This window comes from Oncorhynchus masou, chromosome 22, assembly GCF_036934945.1.
Source record: "Oncorhynchus masou masou isolate Uvic2021 chromosome 22, UVic_Omas_1.1, whole genome shotgun sequence".
In the NCBI taxonomy this organism is placed as follows: domain Eukaryota; kingdom Metazoa; phylum Chordata; class Actinopteri; order Salmoniformes; family Salmonidae; genus Oncorhynchus; species Oncorhynchus masou.
Window position 1 is genome coordinate 1,712,602 of NC_088233.1, and position 15,455 is coordinate 1,728,056.

A 15,455-nucleotide genomic window follows, 5' to 3' on the forward strand; every position below is an offset into this window, starting at 1 on the left:
GTCTGGAGTCGTTTATTAGTTCAGCGTGAGGTCTGGAGTCGTTTATTAGTTCAGCGTGAGGTCTGGAGTCGTTTATTAGTTCAGCGTGAGGTCTGGAGTCGTTTATTAGTTCAGCCTGAGGTCTGGAGTCGTTTATTAGTTCAGCCTGAGGTCTGGAGTCGTTTATTAGTTCAGCCTGAGGTCTGGAGTCGTTTATTAGTTCAGCCTGAGGTCTGGAGTCGTTTATTAGTTCAGCGTGAGGTCTGGAGTCGTTTATTAGTTCAGCGTGAGGTCTGGAGTCGTTTATTAGTTCAGCGTGAGGTCTGGAGTCGTTTATTAGTTCAGCGTGAGGTCTGGAGTCGTTTATTAGTTCAGCGTGAGGTCTGGAGTCATTTATTAGTTCAGCCTGAGGTCTGGAGTCGTTTATTAGTTCAGCGTGAGGTCTGGAGTCGTTTATTAGTTCAGCGTGAGGTCTGGAGTCGTTTATTAGTTCAGCGTGAGGTCTGGAGTCGTTTATTAGTTCAGCCTGAGGTCTGGAGTCGTTTATTAGTTCAGCCTGAGGTCTGGAGTCGTTTATTAGTTCAGCCTGAGGTCTGGAGTCGTTTATTAGTTCAGCGTGAGGTCTGGAGTCGTTTATTAGTTCAGCCTGAGGTCTGGAGTCGTTTATTAGTTCAGCCTGAGGTCTGGAGTCGTTTATTAGTTCAGCCTGAGGTCTGGAGTCGTTTATTAGTTCAGCGTGAGGTCTGGAGTCGTTTATTAGTTCAGCCTGAGGTCTGGAGTCGTTTATTAGTTCAGCGTGAGGTCTGGAGTCGTTTATTAGTTCAGCGTGAGGTCTGGAGTCGTTTATTAGTTCAGCCTGAGGTCTGGAGTCGTTTATTAGTTCAGCGTGAGGTCTGGAGTCGTTTATTAGTTCAGCCTGAGGTCTGGAGTCGTTTATTAGTTCAGCGTGAGGTCAGGAGTCGTTTATTAGTTCAGCGTGAGGTCTGGAGTCGTTTATTAGTTCAGCGTGAGGTCTGGAGTCGTTTATTAGTTCAGCGTGAGGTCTGGAGTCGTTTATTAGTTCAGCGTGAGGTCTGGAGTCGTTTATTAGTTCAGCGTGAGGTCTGGAGTCGTTTATTAGTTCAGCCTGAGGTCTGGAGTCGTTTATTAGTTCAGCGTGAGGTCTGGAGTCAAATCCTAACCTAGTACCCTGCAACCCCAAATCAAATCCTAACCTAGTACCCTGCAACATCAAATCAAATCCTAACCTAGTACCCTGCAACATCAAATCAAATCCTAACCTAGTACCCTGCAACATCAAATCAAATCCTAACCTAGTACCCTGCAACATCAAATCAAATCCTAACCTAGTACCCTGCAACCCCAAATCAAATCCTAACCTAGTACCCTGCAACCCCAAATCAAATCCTAACCTAGTACCCTGCAACCCCAAATCAAATCCTAACCTAGTACCCTGCAACCCCAAATCAAATCCTAACCTAGTACCCTGCAACCCCAAATCAAATCCTAACCTAGTACCCTGCAACCCCAAATCAAATCCTAACCTAGTACCCTGCAACCCCAAATCAAATCCTAACCTAGTACCCTGCAACATCAAATCAAATCCTAACCTAGTACCCTGCAACCCCAAATCAAATCCTAACCTAGTACCCTGCAACCCCAAATCAAATCCTAACCTAGTACCCTGCAACCCCAAATCAAATCCTAACCTAGTACCCTGCAACCCCAAATCAAATCCTAACCTAGTACCCTGCAACATCAAATCAAATCCTAACCTAGTACCCTGCAACATCAAATCAAATCCTAACCTAGTACCCTGCAACATCAAATCAAATCCTAACCTAATACCCTGCAACCCCAAATCAAATCCTAACCTAGTACCCTGCAACATCAAATCAAATCCTAACCTAGTACCCTGCAACCCCAAATCAAATCCTAACCTAATACCCTGCAACCCCAAATCAAATCCTAACCTAGTACCCTGCAACATCAAATCCTAACCTAGTACCCTGCAACATCAAATCCTAACCTGGTACCTTCTAACCATGCTATTTTGTTTACCTTCCCACCGCAGACCCTTTAGAGACAGACAGACACTCTAGGCCCTTTAGAGACAGACAGACACTCCGGGCCCTTTAGAGACAGACAGACACTCCAGGCCCTTTAGAGACAGACAGACACTCCGGGCCATTTAGAGACAGACAGACACTCCGGCCATTTAGAGACAGACAGACACTCTAGGCCCTTTAGAGACAGACAGACACTCTAGGCCCTTTAGAGACAGACAGACACTCCGGGCCCTTTAGAGACAGACAGACACTCTAGGCCCTTTAGAGACAGACAGACACTCTAGGCCCTTTAGAGACAGACAGACACTCTAGGCCCTTTAGAGACAGACAGACACTCCGGGCCATTTAGAGACAGACAGACACTCCGGGCCATTTAGAGACAGACAGACACTCCGGGCCCTTTAGAGACAGACAGACAGACACTCTAGGCCCTTTAGAGACAGACAGACACTCTAGGCCCTTTAGAGACAGACAGACACTCTATGCCCTTTAGAGACAGACAGACACTCCGGGCCATTTAGAGACAGACAGACACTCCGGGCCATTTAGAGACAGACAGACACTCCGGGCCATTTAGAGACAGACAGACACTCCGGGCCATTTAGAGACAGACAGACACTCCAGGTTTTAGAACTGTCTCTAGATTTGTATTAGCTGCTAGCCCAAGGTTAGTTATCCAGGAGTGTGCCACTAATCAAGTGGGCAGAATTGAGTTGGAAATTAAACATAAACACCTCTTATTGCCTTACATAGTCTTACATAGTCCAAAGTTGTCCAGAATAAGAAATATGGTTATTTAAGCAGATGCTTTTATGCGATGGGACAGAAATGTCAACATTGACAGAGACTGTATTTATTCAATGGCCCATCTGGGAATTAAACCCAAAACCCGGTGTTGCTAGCACCGTGCACTAATCCATTTAGCCATTGAAACCACAATCTCATCTCTAACATGTCTCTGTTCCCCCTCTCTAGGTCGAGGAAAAATGTTTTAATCAATGTGTAAAGATTTAGCGTTTGATCGTGTATTGTCTGATGAAGGACCCAAAACTCACAGTATGCTTTTAAAACTTGATTTATAATCAAGGTCACTTACATCTCACCTTCCAATGTGTTTCCTGTCCTCTCATCTCTCACCTTCCAATGTGTTTCCTGTCCTCTCACCTTCCAATGTGTTTCCTGTCCTCTCACCTTCCAATGTGTTTCCTGTCCTCTCATCTCTCACCTTCCAATGTGTTTCCTGTCCTCTCATCTCTCACCTTCCAATGTGTTTCCTGTCCTCTCATCTCTCACCTTCCAATGTGTTTCCTGTCCTCTCATCTCTCACCTTCCAATGTGTTTCCTGTCCTCTCATCTCTCACCTTCCAATGTGTTTCCTGTCGTCTCCAGGCGTGCATAGATGAGAATGCAGAGATGGTCCAGTTCCTGGTGGAGAGTGGGAGTGATGTGAACCGGGGGGACAACGAGGGGTGGACTCCCCTCCACGCTGCTGCCTCCTGTGGGTTCATACAGATCACCAAGTGGGTGTCTATTTAATATTACACCGTTCCACTATACTACTGGTTCTACATCCTGGTCCCGAGGACCCCAAAGGGGGTTGCACACCTGACTCAACTAATCATCATCAAACCTTTAATCAGTGGAATCAGGTGTGTAGCGTTAAATATGCACCCCTTGGGACCAGGATGAAGAACCACTGCACTGTGCAATACATTGATGTGGTGTGTAGGAACCATTATGTTGTGAGTAGGAACCATTATGTTGTGTGTAGGAACCATTATGGTGTGTGTAGGAACCATTATGTTGTGTGTAGAAACCATTATGTTGTGTGTAGGAACCATTATGTTGTGTGTAGGAACCATTATGTTGTGTGTAGGAACCATTATGTTGTGTGTAGGAACCATTATGTTGTGTGTAGGAACCATTATGTTGTGTGTAGGAACCATTATGTTGTGTGTAGGAACCATTATGTTGTGTGTAGGAACCATTATGTTGTGTGTAGGAACCATTATGTTGTGTGTAGGAACCATTATGTTGTGTGTAGGAACCATTATGTTGTGTGTAGGAACCATTATGTTGTGTAGGAACCATTATGTTGTGTGTAGGAACCATTATGTTGTGTGTAGGAACCATTATGTTGTGTGTAGGAACCATTATGTTGTGTGTAGGAACCATTATGTTGTGTGTAGGAACCATTATGTTGTGTGTAGGAACCATTATGTTGTGTGTAGGAACCATTATGTTGTGTGTATGTTGTGTGTAGGAACCATTATGTTGTGTGTAGGAACCATTATGTTGTGTGTAGGAACCATTATGTTGTGTGTAGGAACCATTATGTTGTGTGTAGGAACCATTATGTTGTGTGTAGGAACCATTATGTTGTGTGTAGGAACCATTATGTTGTGTGTAGGAACCATTATGTTGTGTGTAGGAACCATTATGTTGTGTGTAGGAACCATTATGTTGTGTGTAGGAACCATTATGTTGTGTGTAGGAACCATTATGTTGTGTGTAGGAACCATTATGTTGTGTGTAGGAACCATTATGTTGTGTGTAGGAACCATTATGTTGTGTGTAGGAACCATTATGTTGTGTGTAGGAACCATTATGTTGTGTGTAGGAACCATTATGTTGTGTGTAGGAACCATTATGTTGTGTGTAGGAACCATTATGTTGAAACCATTATGTTGTGTGTAGGAACCATTATGTTGTGTGTAGGAACCATTATGTTGTGTGTAGGAACCATTATGTTGTGTGTAGGAACCATTATGTTGTGTGTAGGAACCATTATGTTGTGTGTAGGAACCATTATGTTGTGTGTAGGAACCATTATGTTGTGTGTAGGAACCATTATGTTGTGTGTTATGTTGTGAGTAGGAACCATTATGTTGTGAGTAGGAACCATTATGTTGTGAGTAGGAACCATTATGTTGTGAGTAGGAACCATTATGTTGTGAGTAGGAACCATTATGTTGTGAGTAGGAACCATTATGTTGTGAGTAGGAACCATTATGTTGTGAGTAGGAACCATTATGTTGTGAGTAGGAACCATTATGTTGTAGTAGGAACCATTATGTTGTGTGTCTATGTTGCAGGTATCTGATAGAGCACGGTGCACGTGTGGGGGCGGTGAACAGTGAAGGAGAGCTTCCTCTGGATGTGGCCACTGAGGATGCTATGGAGAGACTGCTGAAGGGGGAGATCAAGAAACAAGGTAGGGTGTTAACACAATGACTCATATTAACATAGTCATTACCCCCCTGACGATGCTATAGGGAGAGACCTAGAAGCAGGGTAACTAGAGATTATTATGCAGTCTGGGTGTTCTAGAAACAGGTCAACTAGGGATTATTATGTAGTCTGGGTGTTCTAGAAACAGGTCAACTAGGGATTATTATGTAGTCTGGGTGTTCTATAATACTAGAAGCAGGGTAACTAGGGATTATTATGTAGTCTGGGTGTTCTAGAAACAGGTCAACTAGGGATTATTATGTAGTCTGGGTGTTCTATAATACTAGAAGCAGGGTAACTAGGGATTATTATGTAGTCTGGGTGTTCTATAATACTAGAAGCAGGGTACCTAGGGATTATTATGTAGTCTGGGTGTTCTATAATACTAGAAGCAGGGTAACTAGGGATTATTATGTAGTCTGGGTGTTCTAGAAGCAGGTCAACTAGGGGTTATTATGTAGTCTGGGTGTTCTAGAAGCAGGTCAACTAGGGGTTATTATGTAGTCTGGGTGTTCTAGAAGCAGGTCAACTAGGGGTTATTATGTAGTCTGGGTGTTCTAGAAGCAGGGTAACTAGGGATTATTATGTAGTCTGGGTGTTCTAGAAGCAGGGTAACTAGGGGTTATTATGTAGTCTGGGTGTTCTATAATACTAGAAGCAGGGTAACTAGGGATTATTATGTAGTCTGGGTGTTCTATAATACTAGAAGCAGGGTAACTAGGGATTATTATGTAGTCTGGGTGTTCTAGAAGCAGGGTAACTAGGGATTATTATGTAGTCTGGGTGTTCTATAATACTAGAAGCAGGGTAACTAGGGATTATTATGTAGTCTGGGTGTTCTATAATACTAGAAGCAGGGTAACTAGGGATTATTATGTAGTCTGGGTGTTCTATAATACTAGAAGCAGGGTAACTAGGGATTATTATGTAGTCTGGGTGTTCTAGAAGCAGGTCAACTAGGGGTTATTATGTAGTCTGGGTGTTCTAGAAGCAGGTCAACTAGGGGTTATTATGTAGTCCGGGTGTTCTATAATACTAGAAGCAGGGTAACTAGGGGTTATTATGTAGTCTGGGTGTTCTATAATACTAGAAGCAGGGTAACTAGGGATTATTATGTAGTCTGGGTGTTCTATAATACTAGAAGCAGGGTAACTAGGGGTTATTATGTAGTCTGGGTGTTCTATAATACTAGAAGCAGGTCAACTAGGGGTTATTATGTAGTCTGGGTGTTCTATAATACTAGAAGCAGGGTAACTAGGGGTTATTATGTAGTCTGGGTGTTCTATAATACTAGAAGCAGGGTAACTAGGGGTTATTATGTAGTCTGGGTGTTCTAGAAGCAGGTCAACTAGGGGTTATTATGTAGTCTGGGTGTTCTATAATACTAGAAGCAGGGTAACTAGGGGTTATTATGTAGTCTGGGTGTTCTATAATACTAGAAGCAGGGTACCTAGGGATTATTATGTAGTCTGGGTGTTCTATAATACTAGAAGCAGGGTAACTAGGGGTTATTATGTAGTCTGGGTGTTCTATAATACTAGAAGCAGGGTAACTAGGGGTTATTATGTAGTCTGGGTGTTCTATAATACTAGAAGCAGGTCAACTAGGGGTTATTATGTAGTCTGGGTGTTCTATAATACTAGAAGCAGGGTACCTAGGGATTATTATGTAGTCTGGGTGTTCTATAATACTAGAAGCAGGTCAACTAGGGGTTATTATGTAGTCTGGGTGTTCTATAATACTAGAAGCAGGTCAACTAGGGGTTATTATGTAGTCTGGGTGTTCTATAATACTAGAAGCAGGGTACCTAGGGATTATTATGTAGTCTGGGTGTTCTATAATACTAGAAGCAGGTCAACTAGGGGTTATTATGTAGTCTGGGTGTTCTATAATACTAGAAGCAGGGTAACTAGGGATTATTATGTAGTCTGGGTGTTCTATAATACTAGAAGCAGGTCAACTAGGGGTTATTATGTAGTCTGGGTGTTCTATAATACTAGAAGCAGGGTAACTAGGGATTATTATGTAGTCTGGGTGTTCTATAATACTAGAAGCAGGTCAACTAGGGATTATTATGTAGTCTGGGTGTTCTATAATACTAGAAGCAGGTCAACTAGGGATTATTATGTAGTCTGGGTGTTCTATAATACTAGAAGCAGGGTAACTAGGGATTATTATGTAGTCTGGGTGTTCTATAATACTAGAAGCAGGGTAACTAGGGATTATTATGTAGTCTGGGTGTTCTAGAAGCAGGGTAACTAGGGATTATTGTGTAGTCTGGGTGTTCTATAATACTAGAAGCAGGTCGATTTGGGATTATTATGTAGCCTGGGTGTTCTATAATACTAGAAGCAGGGTAACTAGGGATTATTATGTAGTCTGGGTCCCTATCTGTTGCATGTGTCCCTCTGTCCCTCTTCCTCTCTCTTAGGGGTTGACGTAGACATGGCACGGCGGGAAGAGGAGCGGGTGATGCTGGCGGATGCCAATGCGGTGCTGGCAGGAAGTGGCGTGCTGACACCTCATCCTAACACCAAGGCCACAGCGCTGCACGTGGCCGCTGCCAAGGGCTACATAGAGGTCATGAAGTGAGTGGGTCAGGTGCTCGTCAGTGGGTCAGGTGCTAGTCAGTGGGTCAGGTGCTAGTCAGTGGGTCAGGTGCTAGTCAGTGGGTCAGGTGCTCGTCAGTGGGTCAGGTGCTCGTCAGTGGGTCAGGTGCTCGTCAGTGGGTCAGGTGCTCGTCAGTGGGTCAGGTGCTCGTCAGTGGGTCAGGTGCTAGTCAGTGGGTCAGGTGCTAGTCAGTGGGTCAGGTGCTAGTCAGTGGGTCAGGTGCTACGTCAGTGGGTCAGGTGCTCGTCAGTGGGTCAGGTGCTCGTCAGTGGGTCAGGTGCTAGTCAGTGGGTCAGGTGCTAGTCAGTGGGTCAGGTGCTAGTCAGGTGCTCGTCAGGTGCTAGTTGGTCGGGTGCTCGTCAGGTGTTCGTCAGTGGGTCAGGTGCTAGTCAGGTGCTCGTCAGGTGCTAGTGGGTCGGGTGCTCGTCAGGTGCTAGTCAGTGGGCCAGGTGCTAGTCAGTGGGCCGGGTGCTAGTCAGTGGGCCAGGTGCTAGTCAGTGGGTCGGGTGCTAGTCAGTGGGTCGGGTGCTAGCCAGTGGGCCAGGTGCTATTCAGTGGGTCGGGTGCTAGTCAGTGGGTCGGGTGCTAGTCAGTGGGTCGGGTGCTAGTCAGTGGGTCGGGTGCTAGTCAGTGGGTCGGGTGCCCGTCAGTGGGTCGTGTACTAGTCACCCGACCCACTGTAAACATGCTAAACATGCTATGAATACTAAACATGCTACGCATACTCAACATGCTACGCATACTAAACATGCAACGCATACTAAACAGGCTACGCATACTCAACATGCTACGCATACTAAACATGCTACACATACTAAACAGGCTACGCATGCTACGCATACTAAACATACTAAACATGCTACTCACACTAAACATGCTACACATACTAAACATGCTACGCACACTAAACATGCTACGCATACTAAACATACTAAACATGCTACGCATACTAAACATGCTACGCATACTAAACATGCTACGCCTAATAAACATGCTACGCATACTAAACATACTAAACATGCTACGCACACTAAACATGCTACGCATACTAAACATACTAAACATGCTACGCATACTAAACATGCTACGCATACTAAACATGCTACGCCTAATAAACATGCTACGCATACTAAACATACTAAGCGTACTAAACCTACTAAACAGGCTACACATACTAAACATGCTACACATACTAAACATGCTACGCCTAGTAAACATGCTACGCATACGAGACATGCTACGCGTACTAAACATGCTACGCCTAGTAAACATGCTATGCATACTAAACATGCTAAACATGCGACGCATACTAAACATACTAAACATGCTACGCATACTAAACATGCTACGCCTAGTAAACATACTACGCATACTAAACATACTACGCGTACTAAACATGCTACATGTACTAAACATGCTATGCGTACTAAACATGCTAGGTGTACTAAAAATACTAAACGTACTAAACATGCTACGCATACTAAACATGCTACGCCTAGTAAACATGCTACGCATACTAAACATACTAGACATGCTACGCATACTAAATATGCTAAACATGCTATGCGTACTAAACATGCTACACGTACTAAACATGCTAAACATGCTACGCGTACTGAACATGCTACGCATACTAAACATACTAAACATGCTACGCATTCTAAACATGCTAGGTGTACTAAACATACTAAACGTACTAAACATGCTCCGCATGTTAAACATTATAAACAGACTACATATACTAAACATGCTACGCATACTAAACATGCTACGCATATTAAACATGCTAAACATGCTACGCATACTAAACATACTACATATACGAAACCTGCTATGCATACTAAACATACTAAACATGCTACGCATACTAAACATGCTACGCATACTAAACATACTAAACATGCTACGCATACTAAACATGCTACACATACTAAACATGCTACGCATACTAAACATACTAAACATGCTACACATACTAAACATGCTACACATACTAAACATACTAAACATGCTACACATACTAAACATACTAAACTTGCTACGCATACTAAACATGCTACACATACTAAACATGCTACGCATACTAAACATACTAAACATGCTACGCATACTAAACATACTAAACATGCTACGCATACTAAACATACTAAACATGCTACACATACTAAACATGCTACACATACTAAACATGCTACACATACTAAACATGCTACGCATACTAAACATGCTACGCATACTAAACATACTAAACATGCTACACATACTAAACATACTAAACATGCTACACATACTAAACATGCTACGCATACTAAACATACTAAACATGCTACACATACTAAACATGCTACACATACTAAACATACTAAACATGCTACACGTGCTAAAAATGCTCAACGTTTCCCTGATTGTTAGTCATCCTCACCACCACCTCACATTTTGCCTTACCTCAACCTCCTCCTCTTTCTAGTTGTCTGCTTCTCTTTCTCCCCTTCCTCTTCGTCTCTCTCTCCCTCTTCATATCTCTCCCCCTCCTGTCTCTCTCCCCCTCCTCTCTCTCTCCCTCTTCATCTCTCTCCCCCTCCTGTCTCTCTCCCCCTCCTCTCTCCCTCTCCCTCTTCATCTCTCTCCCCCTCCTCTCTCTCCCCCTCTTCATCTCTCTCCCCCTCCTCTCTCTCTCTCCCTCTTCATCTCTCTCCCCCTCCTCTCTCTCTCTCTCTCTTCAAATTTCTCTACCTCTCTTCATCTCTCTTCTCTCTCTTCATCTATCTTCTCTCTCTCTCTCTCTCTCTCTTTCTCTCTCTCTCTCCTCTCTCTCTCTCTCTCTCTCTCTCTCTCTCCCTCAACCTGTTCATCTCTCTCTCTCTCCCCCCCACCCCCCCGCCCCCACAGGGTCCTGCTCCAGTGTGGTCTGGATTTGGACAGTGGTGATGTGGATGGCTGGACAGCCCTGCACGCTGCTGCTCACTGGGGACAGCAGGAGGTGTGTTCTCTGCTGTCTGACAACATGTGTGAGATGGCTGCTCTCAACAACGTGGTGAGTGGGAGAAGATACACGCATTCTCTGAATGTACAAAACATTAAGTACACCCCCCACCCCTCGCATGCTAATTAGCATGTTCTAATTTGAGAGTAAATACAGCTGCATTTTATTGATAAAAGTCACCTTGTCCGAGAGAGATTTACATGGTTATCGAAAAGTCACACCTAGAGGTTTTCCCCTATAAGGAAAATGAATGGTGGAAAAACGATTGGAAGCTTTTCCCTGTTTGACCGCTAGGTTTTATGGGTATTATGACACCTTCAGTCTGGGGCTGTATTAGTCTCCCTATGTGCCCAGACACAGAGCATCTTAATCACACTGAGTATGTAACGGCTCGTGCAATGTAATCACATCTATACTACATGCTGACTCAACAGTAATGTTACACAAATGGAACCCTATTCCCTATATAGTGCACTACTTTAGACCAGAGCCCTATAGAACCCTATTCCCTATATAGTGCACTACTTTAGACCAGAGCCCTATAGAACCCTATTTCCTATATAGTGCACTACTTTAGACCAGAGCCCTATAGAACCCTATTCCCTATATAGTGCACTACTTTAGACCAGAGCCCTATAGAACCCTATTCCCTATATAGTGCACTACTTTAGACCAGAGCCCTATAGAACCCTATTCCCTATATAGTGCACTACTTTAGACCAGAGCCCTATAGAACCCTATTCCCTATATAGTGCACTACTTTAGCACTACTTTAGACCAGAGCCCTATAGAACCCTATTCCCTATATAGTGCACTACTTTAGACCAGAGCCCTATAGAACACAATTCCCTTTATAAGCGCACTACTTATAGAGCAATACTAAAGTAGTGTATTATCCAGGGAATAGGGTGCCATTTTGGACACTCATAATGTCAATGCACTAAATGATGTGTGTCCTTGTTCCAGGGACAAACCCCTCTAGAAGTAGCAGATGACACTCTAGTGGACACTCTGGAGGAGCTGACAAAGAAACAAAATTCTGTAAGTCTCTGCCGTCGTCCTATTGGCATCCTATGCCCTATAAAGTGCACTACTATTAATATAAAATATATTTTTGATTTATTTAACTCTTTTTTTTCTACTTTTTTTTTTACTACATGATTCCATGTGTGTTATTTCATAGTGTTGATGTCTCCACTATTCTACAACTTTAGAAAATAGTCAAACTAAAGGGAAACACTTGAATGAGTAGGTGTGTCCAAACTTTCACTGGTACTGTATGTCTTCCTGTATATTTACTCTGTATATTTACTCTGTATCTGTCTTCCTGTATATTTACTCTGTATATTTACTCTGTATATGTCTTCCTGTATATTTACTCTGTATATGTCTTCCTGTATATTTACTCTGTATATGTCTTCCTGTATATTTACTCTGTATATTTACTCTGTATATGTCTTCCTGTATATTTACTCTGTATATGTCTTCCTGTATATTTACTCTGTATATGTCTTCCTGTATATTTACTCTGTATATGTCTTCCTGTATATTTACTCTGTATATTTACTCTGTATATGTCTTCCTGTATATTTACTCTGTATATGTCTTCCTGTATATTTACTCTGTATATGTCTTCCTGTATATTTACTCTGTATATTAACTCTGTATATTTATCTGTATATGTCTTCCTGTATATTTACTCTGTATATGTCTTCCTGTATATTTACTCTGTATATGTCTTCCTGTATATTTACTCTGTATATGTCTTCCTGTATATTTACTCTGTATATGTCTTCCTGTATATTTACTCTGTAAATATACTTCCCAAGATTGCATAGCAGACGTCAGACATCCTTTGTCCTCGTCTTGTCGTGTCTTGTCGTGTCCCGTGTATATATATATATTTACACCTTTCTTCGCATATATTTTCTTTTCCAAAAGCTCAACTTCAAGGCACTCTCCTGCAACCCGTCTCACCAATTAAAAAAATAAGTATTATTTACCTCAAATCTAAAATCCACAATAGAAGCGAACCAGAAGCTAGCCAGAAGCTAGCCTGTTTACTGGCTAACGTTAGTATGCAGCTAACCACGGTTTGTGGTCATCAGATATCCTTTAGCTCGAAAATCTTTTGACAGTTTTGTATAACGTGACTCAGACCAGAACATACCGGACCTATTTATCTCTCCATATCCCCGGATTTCAACTGCAAGCTCTGCACATTTACACCTGGATCTTGCAGCTAGCTAGCTGCTATCCGTGTTACTATTGGCTTGCATCGATCCCAGAGCAAACATCAATTATTCTGGAGCTAGCCAGCTGAATAGTTCCATCAATCACTCTTGGGCTACAATCACCTATCCGGACCCTTTTTACTGCAAACGCGGAGCCCCACCGGGCCTTCACAACTGGACTACCGACGTTATCTGCCCGAGGGAGTTATCCAGCTGGCTCCTCCGTCACGACGTTACCTAAACGCCCATCTGCGGCCTGCTAATCGTTAGCGGTCTTATCGGCTGCTATCTGAATAAGTCTATCGAACAATTTTTCTTGGGTCACTATAACTATATCTATTTTGCCAATTGGATTGATCCCCTCTACTACACGGAACCCCACTAATCTACCGACGGAAACACACGAGGTGGCTCAAAACAGACCCATCCTATGCTAGCTTGCTACCAATGGCCCGGCTAGCTGTCTGATTCGCCGTGACCCCAACCAAACTCACTACTCACTGGACTCTTATGATCACTTGACTAAGCATGCCTCTCCTTAATGTCAATATGCCTTGTCCATTGCTGTTCTGGTTAGTGTTTATTGGCTTATTTCACTGTAGAGCCTCTAATCCTGCTCATTATACCTTATCCAACCTTTCAGTTCCACCACCCACACATGCGATGACATCACCTGGTTTCAATGATGTTTCTAGAGACAATATCTCTCTCTTCATCACTCAATACCTAGGTTTACCTCCACTGTATTCACATCCTACCATACCTTTGTCTGTACATTATACCTTGAAGCTATTTTATTGCCCCCAGAAACCTTCTTTTACTCTCTGTTCCAGACGTTCTAGACGACCAATTCTTATTGCTTTTAGCCGCACCCTTATTCTACTCCTCCTCTGTTCCTCTGGTGATGTAGAGGTGAATCCAGGCCCTGCAGTGCCTTGCTCCACTCCTATTCCCCAGGCGCTCTCTTTTGACGACTTCTGTAACCATAATAGCCTTGGTTTCATGCATGTTAACATTAGAAGCCTCCTCCCTAAGTTTGTTTTATTCACTGCTTTAGCACACTCTGCCAACCCAGATGTTCTAGCTGTGTCTGAATCCTGGCTTAGGAAGACCGCCAAAAATTCTGAAATTTTCATCCCTGACTACAACATTTTCAGACAAGATAGAACGGCCAAAGGGGGCGGTGTTGCAATCTACTGCAGAGATAGCCTGCAGAGTTCTGTCCTACTATCCAGGTCTGTACCCAAACAATTTGAACTTCTACTTTTAAAAATCCACCTTTCTAAAAACAAGTCTCTCACCGTTGCCGCCTGCTAAGGACCACCCTCTGCCCCCAGCTGTGCCCTGGACACCATATGTGAACTGATTGCCCCCCACCTATCTTCAGAGCTCGTGCTGCTAGGCGACATTTACATTTAAGTCATTTAGCAGACGCTCTTATCCAGAGCGACTTACAAATTGGTGAATTCACCTTCTGACATCCAGTGGAACAGCCACTTTACAATATTGCATCTAAATCATTTAAGGGGGGTGAGAAGGATTACTTTATCCTATCCTAGGTATTCCTTGAAGAGGTGGGGTTTCAGGTGTCTCCGGAAGGTGGTGATTGACTCCGCTGTCCTGGCGTCGTGAGGGAGTTTGTTCCACCATTGGGGGGCCAGAGCAGCGAACAGTTTTGACTGGGCTGAGCGGGAACTGTACTTCCTCAGTGGTAGGGAGGCGAGCAGGCCAGAGGTGGATGAACGCAGTGCCCTTGTTTGGGTGTAGGGCCTGATCAGAGCCTGGAGGTACTGCGGTGCCGTTCCCCTCACAGCTCCGTAGGCAAGCACCATGGTCTTGTAGCGGATGCGAGCTTCAACTGGAAGCCAGTGGAGAGAGCGGAGGAGCGGGGTGACGTGAGAGAACTTGGGAAGGTTGAACACCAGACGGGCTGCGGCGTTCTGGATGAGTTGTAGGGGTTTAATGGCACAGGCAGGGAGCCCAGCCAACAGCGAGTTGCAGTAATCCAGACGGGAGATGACAAGTGCCTGGATTAGGACCTGCGCCGCTTCCTGTGTGAGGCAGGGTCGTACTCTGCGGATGTTGTAGAGCATGAACCTACAGGAACGGGCCACCGCCATGATGTTAGTTGAGAACGACAGGGTGTTGTCCAGGATCACGCCAAGGTTCTTAGCGCTCTGGGAGGAGGACACAATGGAGTTGTCAACCGTGATGGCGAGATCATGGAACGGGCAGTCCTTCCCCGGGAGGAAGAGCAGCTCCGTCTTGCCGAGGTTCAGCTTGAGGTGGTGATCCGTCATCCACACTGATATGTCTGCCAGACATGCAGAGATGCGATTCGCCACCTGG

The 15,455-nt window shown here is 43.9% G+C and overlaps 1 protein-coding gene across 1 annotated transcript in view; it reads left to right on the forward strand.

Annotated features, from left to right (window-relative positions):
- LOC135509757 (protein phosphatase 1 regulatory subunit 12A-like) overlaps positions 1-15,455 on the forward strand; it is a 48,178-nt gene that overhangs the window by 19,305 nt on the left and 13,418 nt on the right. The window contains exons 2-6 of the mRNA XM_064930659.1: positions 3,438-3,568; positions 5,144-5,262; positions 7,711-7,867; positions 10,779-10,923; positions 11,839-11,913. Coding sequence (XP_064786731.1) covers positions 3,438-3,568; positions 5,144-5,262; positions 7,711-7,867; positions 10,779-10,923; positions 11,839-11,913 — 627 coding nt within the window. The remainder of the gene's footprint in view (positions 1-3,437; positions 3,569-5,143; positions 5,263-7,710; positions 7,868-10,778; positions 10,924-11,838; positions 11,914-15,455) is intronic.